Consider the following 9,118-nt stretch of genomic DNA (forward strand, 5'->3'; position numbering starts at 1 on the left):
GCAGCCTTGACCAAGGACTTGGGTCTTCAGGAGATATAGACAGCATGGAGGATAACTGGATTGGTTTGAATGTTAAGGATTCCCCAAAGATCCACACCTAGAGGCTGTGTTTCCATGGGTGGAAAGATGCTATGGATTTTTAGGAGGTAGGGCCAATTCAGAAGTCATTGGGGTGAGCTTTCCAAGGAGCTAAGGGGAATCCTGTCATTTGCTTCCTATTCTGGTGTCATTGTGGATGTGTCCTCTTATATGTATTTAGGATATGACGTTCTGCCAAACTTCATCTTTACTAGAGGCAGAGTTGTGAATTAACAAATCTTTCCTCTTTGTAAGTTAGTGCCTAGGATGTTTTGATCCAGTAGAGCTGAATAATAAGAGTTGCTTCTTATTGCAATCCTGAATGTGGTCTTTGAGGATTACTGCATTCTTTTGTAGGTCTAGAAGACTCTGTTACTAGTGTCTAGATAATGACCAGACCAACTACAACAAGAGAACACTGACCTAGCATCACTACAGCAACCAAACCAGGAGCTTAAACTCCAAGCCCTTGCACCACTGCTGGAATGGTCAGAACTTGTTAATGATGGAGCTGGAGAAACAGCTCAGCAGTTAAGAACACTGGATGTCTTCTAGATGACCTAGGTTCAATTCCTAGCACCCACATAATACCAATAGGCATTTGTAACTCCAGTTCCAGGAGATCTGAAGCCCATTTCTTGACCTCCACAGGCACTGTACTAATGCATACACAGATAAACCTTCAGAAAACACACCCATAGGCAAAAGAAAATTGTTGTTGGTTTTTTGAGACAGTGTTTCTCTGTGTAGCTTTGGGACCTCTCCTGGAACTACCTCTATAGACCAGGGTGGCCTGGAACTCACAGAAATCTGAATGCCTCTGCCTCTCGAGTGCTGGGAATAAGACATGTACCACCAACATTCAGCCAGACACCCCCAAAAAATAATTAACAGCAACAACAACAACAAAAAAAAAAAGAGTTGCCAATGACTCATGAATTTTCCTTCCTCCCTTCAAATTAGAACAAATTAGAGAAAGCAACAGTTAAACGGTTAGCTCACTTCCCACTTCCCCAAGCCACCTCATCATTAGGACGCCCTTAATAGTATAGACAGATGTTTCATGCCATGGGTGTGGAAACAAGAAACAGGTGAAGTCCAGTGTCTTGAACCCTGTGCCAGAGACGCTGGCACTAGTGACTTCCTTTGAGCAGTAAGTAGCAGCACCTCAGCTTGGCAGTTAAGACTCCTTGAACCCTGTAGGGTGGAGACAGTGAAACCCTCTTCTGTTTTCAGTTGTTGCAACTGGGTTCTTTGACACTTAAAAACAAATTAAATTATGTCTGTCAATGATCGTAACCCAAGGCCAACTGCTCAGAGAGACACTAAAGGGGACTGAGGGGAAGACATATAAACCTGATCAGAGCTGTGGGTGGTGTAGGAGTAAGTCTGCTCTAAGACAAGCACCTTGTTGCCCAGGTCTGGGTCCTATGAGGTCAGATTTATAGAACAAAACAATGTTCCACTAATAGAAACAGTCTGGACGACCTCTTGGCTTTATGGCCACATTCCACGGGACACAGCTCAGTGGCCCAGTGGCATCATCCAGTGGGCCAAGGCTACTCTACATAACACCAGGAGCCAGATCTGCACTCTAGGGAAATTATTCCATGAGACCCTGGCTCCAAGCAAGCCTCGCTAATGGAGAGCCATTTTGCAGGTTCCCAGAGCAACTGCCTTCATCTCCTTTGTTTTAGAGCAGTTTCTCTCCCCTGAGTGTGGAACAAGGAGGAGAAGTTCACTCTGTGGCCACTCTCCCATTAGACACTTAAGATGATAGAAAAGAATTTAGCCATTTTTAAGGAGGATTGCTGTTGCACTGCCAGCCCCCATTCTCATTGCATATATTTCTGACATCCAATGTGGATGGAACAATTGCTCTTACCCACAGAAAAACTTCCCAGCAAGTTCAAACATTTGGAGGCAGGGCATGAGATCCCCCTCCACCTCTCCGTGAAATTCCCCTATATTTGCGACCCCTACTACTCCCACCCCTACCCCAACAAGCTTAAACAACCTATCCCAGAACTTTTGACCTTCAAACAGTAAAGAAAGCAGGCACAATACAGCAGAAGGCACTCTGGCTACTTAAGCTTCAGATTATAGGTTTCCCCACCCCCACCCCCACCCCTGTCTACTTCCCCCCATGCCTAGTTCCACTCTATCGCTGTTGGATATTTGTGTTGTTCCAGTTTGCGGCTACTATGAACAGAACTAGTGTGCACATTCTAGCTGTTCCTCTCTCTCTCTCTCTCTCTCTCTCTCTCTCTCTCTCTCTCTCTCTCTGTCTCTCTTTCTGTCTCTCTCTCTCTGTGTGTGTGTGTGTATGTGTGTGTATGTGTGTATGTGTGTATGTGTTCGTGTGTGTGTGTGTGTGTGTGTGTGTGTGTGTGTGTGTTTTAAACAAGCATTTATTGGGGCAGGTGCCACAGCATGAGTGGAAGTCAGAGACCATTTGTGGGACCCAGGCAAGTGACCTTACCATTTCACTGGCCCTGCAGTTCCGTTTTTAAATTTTTGTGTAGACTTATGACTGTGCACTGATGGTTCCATTTGCCTGTTGATTTCCCTGACAACTGACAAGTCTGCAACCTTTCCACTTGCTCACTGGGCCATCAGCCTGAGCCCTTGATAGGTTTTTACTGGGCTGTCTTTTTCTGCTGGTTTACATTTGTTTCCCTTCTTTGGCTACAGGCCCTATGTCTGCTTTTATATACCAACAGTTTCATTTCTTACTGTGTTGCCTTTCTGGCTCATTTTAAGTGTCTTCTATTGGAGAGAATTCTTAACTTCAAGAAAGTTCAATTTGTGCTGGAGATGTATGTAGCTCAGTGTTTAGAGTGCTTGCCTAACATGCATGAGACCCTGGGCTCTATTCCTAGTTCTCCATAAACTGGGTATGTATGGTGGTGTATACCTATAATCCCAGTACTTGGGAGGTAGAGGCAGGAAGATCAGAGGTTCAAGGTCATCCTCAGCTACACAGCTACATAGCAAATTCAAGGCTAGCCTGTTATTGGAGACCCTATCTCAAAAAGTAAACAAGGAAGCAGAAGGATTAGAGTTTAGTTTCCAGCATCCTCATGGTGAGCTCACTACCACCTGTAACTCCAGGTGTAGTAGGGGATAGTAGGGGATCTGATGGTTTTTTTTTTTTTTTTTTTTTGAGGGCACCTATAGTTGCTTCTATATATACACAGACATATACACACAAAATAAAAATAAATATTAAAAACAAACAAATCTAACAATCTTTTTAAAAAAGTTGTCTTCATGACCTTTTTTTTCCTCATGTGTTACTTTACACTATCTTGTCCTACCAGGAGAGTAGTAGATGCCTTTAATTCTAGCACTTGAGAGACAGGAGAATCTGTGAGTTCGAGACAAGCCTGGTTTAACATAGTGATTACAGAGAGATCCTGTCTCAAAAAACAAAAACATAAAAGCAAACACAAACAAAACAAAAAAAAAAACCCCAAACAACAACAAAAAGCCCAACTTCTTCCTTATCAAGTCCAAGGTCATGAAGCTATTCCTGAGGAGTCAATCCCTTAGCAAAGGTAATCTCAGCAGCAAATGAGTTACTGCCTAGAAACTGCCCTTCACTGAACCTGGATCTCATGGATTCTGCTAGGCTGGCTGGTTAATGCACTGCAGGGATCCTCCTGTCTCCATATTTTCCCTCTCCTCAGTATTTGGAGAAATAGTCATGTGCCACTGTCCCTGACCTTTTACCCAATGAGCCATCTCCAGCCCCAGCGGTCCTGGTAGGGGGTCTACCTAACAGCATGATGGTGAATAGTTTGGATAAAACAGCTGTTGCTGCCTCCAGCTATGTACTTATGTTTTGGGTATCACAAATTCGTTCTCCTATAGGGTTCTTAGCCACATAGTGACATTTAGGAACTGGACACCTCAGAAAAATACCCAGGACAGTTACCATGGGATTTGTTGATACAATGGTGGCAGTGCCCTTCTTTTAGTCCTTACCCCAGGGACCAGGTCTTAGCTGCCTTGGGAAGCCACCCCAATATGTGAGGCTCAGTAAGTGAAAATCTCTGCCTTTGTGTCTCTGTGGTGTGTGTGTGTGTGTAGTATAAAGAATCACCCAGTCCAAGTAAATGCAAATAAAGTAGTCAGATCACCACACCACCCTAAATATGCACTTGGTAACTTTTATCTGAGATGATTCATTGAGTGATGGACTACTACAATTACAAAGAGAGTGGTCATGGGGGACCTCTACACGGAGAGAGTGATGCAGCCTGTGAATATTAATGGTAGACTGACAGATGTATATTACCTTTATGCAGAAAAATCTCTCATCTGCTTGTTAATTTCTGTGCAAATACCTCAACTTTAGGCTATATTAAGCTTCCAACATATCACCGGGTGGGGTTGGGGAGAAGTCATTTAGTGGCAAACCATCATGTTGAATTCTCATCATGCATATACATGGGTAGCCACAAGACCTTAGCTGATAGTAAAGAGTAGCAAATAACTGGAAATGATTTTTAACTTTTACTTCTGCTTTAGATAATTTGTACAATAACTTAGTCCTCAGGAAGAACTGTATTTAATAAAACAAATTCTCAAAATCCCTCCATATGCCCTAACTGGTTACTCAGAGCTCTGTAGAGGATTGAGTGGTAGAGCGAACTCAGATCTTTGAGGTGTTTGTTTCTCTTTTGGGTGCCTGGTGTACCAGAAGCAGAGTTTTCAGACAAGCTTTAGTGCTCAGAGGAGGCTACTCTGGCTTGTGGGAGAACTCTTTCTTCAGATTACTTTCATAGCATCTATGACAATTGCAACACTGAAGTTCATGTTATGTACTTTCCTAAAGAAGAGAAGAGGGGGCCATGACTGCACGGGTGTGAGCCACTAAATGAATCCCGGGATTCTATATTCTTACCTTATTAATATGAAGGCCATGCAGCTTTCAATCATTTGCTCATCTTGGTGATTTCCATTGTTACCTAACTACCCTCTAGAGCTTCTAGTTCCCCACAAGATTAAGTCCAAACTCCTTAGTTTGTTTGGAAAGCTTTGAGGATATTTTTTTTATTTACATTATTTTATTCAGAAATGTTTATAACAGTACAGCGATACTAAACTTCAGAGACAATGACTGTTATTAGTTTAGGCATCATCAGTTTATTATAAAAGGGAGGCACGGAAATTATTTACATGATGAATAGTTCAGAATGTCGGCGGAATGGGCAGCTTCATGTGATACCATTTCAGTGATTTCAGTCCATATACTTTCCAAGAATGTCACCATCTCTAAATAAGAAATAATCCTTGTCATCTAGAATTACTTTGGTGCCTCCATATTCTGGGAGAAGAACTTTGTCTCCAACTTTCACACTAACCGGCTGGATCTCTCCACCCTTTCCTTTCGAGCCTGATCCCACAGCCACTACTGTAGCTTGCAATACTTTTCCTTGAGACTTTTCTGGAAGCATAATGCCACCTTTGGTCACAGTTTCGGCGGCACTCCTTTCAACCAATACTCTGTCAAAGAGCGGTAGAAACTTTTTGAAAGCTTGTCCAGCCATGACTCGCGCCGCCGCAGCTCAGACTCTGCACTCGGGCCGCCGCTGCAAGGAGAGTGGATTTTTTTTTTTTTTTTAAAAATTGAGCCCTGAGGAATTTGACCCTTGCATACCTGGCTTCTAGAAACAGAGTTTTAACTCTTAAGTCTAAAAATACACAGCATTTTGCTGCAGGTGAGAAACCTACCTCTAAGGATGAATAGCACGTATCAGCCACAGTCCCAAAGGAACACATACAATTCACTTTTCAGAACAAATGCAGCTCTGCAGGGCTTGGGGCACCAAGAGCTGGCTCAGTGGTTAAGTGCACATAGAGGACCCCAGGTTCAATTCCTAGCACCCACATGGTGGTTACAACTATCTGTAATTCTTTTAACAGGGGATCTGATACCCTCTTCTGGGTTCTGAAGGCTCCTGTCACTCAGGAACAAATGCATGCACATTTAATAAATAAAAAATTTTGAAAGTAAAACTGAAACTTTGATACTACTATGTATATGAAGCTATTGTTTTTCTTATGTATTTTTAGATAGATATTAAGAATTTTAAAATGGCTCTTCTCCTGTATTTCCTGGGTCATATATCTCACACTAGGTACTCTGACCTTTTCAGAAGCTGCCCACATCCTTACAGTCTCCAGGATTTTGATATTACGTCCAGGGTAGCCTCACTACAGTAACTAGTGTAGGTCGCATCTTCATGTGGAATTTCATTTGCCAAGTACTCCTCAATACCACAAACTTGCAGCTAAGCCTATTTTTTGTCAAGAAAGAGCCTGGAATTTTCTGTTAATTATGACAATCATTTAGCCACTTGTAGCTGGTGGCTTCTGTGTGTGGACTGGAAAGACACAGAACATCATTGTACAATTTCCACTAGGCAGTCCTGGCCTGGAAGTTCAGTGATACTGCCTGCCATGCAGCATTCCTCTCTATGCTTAGACTGCAGGCAGCTGTGGGATGGAGCCCTAAGTTGCATGCTGCACTACTTCCCTCTGAAAAGGATGTGACTTTCTCCTCGCCTCTGCTCCCTCTTTGGGTGCTGACCAAGGGCATGTCAGGGTTCTCCAGAACTACAGCTCCTCAACCTCTGCCAGGAAGGTCACACGTATCAAAGGTGACTCCATCCCTTGAGGCAACAATCACTACAGGATGTAAAATTCATGTGCCTTCATCAGACCTGGGCTCCTGTTTCACCTTTCTGTCTCATGGGCTCCAGGTTCTGCTGTCTCACCAAACCCTGATTCTGGCCCTCCCTGTTTTTCCAAAGTTTCCCTCTCTGTGTAGACCTCAGAGGTAGTCCATCAGTTTACACATCTTGCTCCTACCCACATTTCCCCCATTCCTTTTGCAGTACAAACCCCAAGAGCTCTGGATCCTTGGGAAAACCCAGGTGCAAGATATCAGCAGGGCCCTGTTCCTTTATTAATCAGCTCTGGTAGAGGTGTTGACCTGTGGCTCTGGGTCACATTATCTCTGTGTGCCTCAAATGATTCTTGCCACATCTCGTATCCCACTGATTGCTTAGCAAAGGTCCCAAATAATTACATAGATGGCTAAGGGGAAACTCTCTCCTATCTGAAGTTTACTTTCCTTTCCTGTTATCTTCGGCATGGGCTCTCACTCCTTCCTTGGGCTTCAGGAACCCAACCCGAATGCTAACACCAACCATAACACTCACCCTAACCCTAACCCTAACCATACCCTAAACTGAACTCTCATTGTCAGAAATACATGACCCCACCTGGATGGCATAGCCCTACATGTGGAGTGGGGGTGAATGGGAGGGGAAGGTGGTCAGGGTGCATAGGAAGGGGGACATAATGTAAGAGGGAGGGAGGGATAGGAATTGACATGTAAAATAAAAAATAATAAATTAATTAAAACAATTCGGTATGCAGGGACTCAGAATGTTCGCAAGAGGATTGGTGGATCTAACAGAGATCTGGCGGTCTTTAGCTGAGGCCTCTCGAGCAGAGGCCCAGTGATGGGTTTCAAGTATCCAGTAGGACGTTTTATTTCATTTTTAAAAGTTATTTATCATATGTAGTATGCTACTTGAATGTCTGGTGGTAGAAAGGAGAGGGCACCAAATCTCATTGTAGATGGTTGTGAGCTACCATGTGGTTGTTGGGAATAAACTCATATCCTCTGTAAGTACAGTCAGTGTGCTTGAACTTTTAGTCATCTATCTATTCCATTGTTGTGTAATTTTGTGTTGTGTTGTGTAATTTTGACTGGCCTGGAATTCATTGAGATTCATGCTTTTGGCTCCTGAGTACTGATGGAGAGGATGTGTAGAAAGGGGAACACTCCTCCACTGCTTTTGGGAGTGCAAACTTGTACAGCCATTTTCGAGATAGCTATGGCAGTTCCTCAGCAAGATGGGAATTGGTTTACCACAGGACCTGGCAATCCCCCTCATAGGCATATACCCAAATTATCCACATTCATGCAACAAAGACAAGTGCTTAATTATACCCATAACAGCATTATTTGTAATAGCAAGAAACTAGAAGCCACCCAGATGCCTCTCAACTGAAGAATGGATAAAGAAGTTGTGGCCCATCTACACAATGGACTACTAATCTACAAAAAAAAAAAAAAAATAGAATCTTGAAATGCACAGGCAAGTGGATGGTACATGGAGAAACAATCCTGAATGAGGTAAGCCAGGCACAAAAAGTAGAACATGGTAGAGAGGGAGAGAACATAAAAGAGCAAGCCATTATTGGTTTGAAGAGAAAATTGAACCTAAAGATATATCTAGAGACCTACAAGCCTGACTCCAACTATCAATCTGAGCAACAGTGGAAAGGCTTCCATAAATGACCTTCCTTGAAAATGAGATCAACAGCTAACTTACGCACTACATGGAGCCCTCATCTAGTATCTGTAGAAAACATAAGCAAACACCCATAACTAAACACTGAGTCTAACTAGAATCCAGATGCAGAGAGAGAGGACAAGATCAAGTTGCAGAAACACATTGAGACAGCTGACCCAGTGATGCATTTCAAGTATCCAGTAGGACGTTTTATTTCATTTTTAAAAGTTATATATCATATGTAGTATCCTACTTGAATGTCTGCTGGTAGAAAAGAAGAGGGCACCAAATCTCATTGTAGATGGTTGTGAGCTACCATGTGGTTGTTGGGAATTAACTCATATCCTTTGTAAGTACAGTCAGTATGCTTGAACTTTTAGTCATCTATCTCTTCCATTGTTGTGTTTTTAAGAAAGGGCCTCATTATGTATCTGTGACTGGCCTGGAATTCATTGAGAGTCATGATTTTGGCTCCTGAATACTGGGTTCAAAGGCATGTAACACCATGATCATCTCAGGATTAAAATTTTATATTGTTAACATAAATAAGCATTAGTTTACTTAAAATGGCTAGTGCTATGCATTTTGAGACATTAATTAATCTTTATTACATTTCTTATTCACACAAAAGGTGAGTTAGATTTTGTTTCTGAATTAAA

General features: G+C 42.6%; 1 protein-coding gene across 1 annotated transcript; it reads right to left on the minus strand.

Annotated features, from left to right (window-relative positions):
- Positions 1-5,209: 5,209 nt before the first annotated feature.
- LOC127214523 (10 kDa heat shock protein, mitochondrial) lies at positions 5,210-5,689 on the minus strand. Its single transcript, XM_051174909.1, has one exon. It carries the CDS (start codon positions 5,634-5,636, stop codon positions 5,328-5,330), a length of 309 nt encoding a protein of 102 aa, XP_051030866.1. The 5' UTR covers positions 5,637-5,689; the 3' UTR covers positions 5,210-5,327.
- Between the last annotated feature and the right edge of the window lie 3,429 nt (positions 5,690-9,118).

Source organism: Phodopus roborovskii, unplaced genomic scaffold, assembly GCF_943737965.1.
Source record: "Phodopus roborovskii unplaced genomic scaffold, PHOROB, whole genome shotgun sequence".
NCBI classification, from domain to species: domain Eukaryota; kingdom Metazoa; phylum Chordata; class Mammalia; order Rodentia; family Cricetidae; genus Phodopus; species Phodopus roborovskii.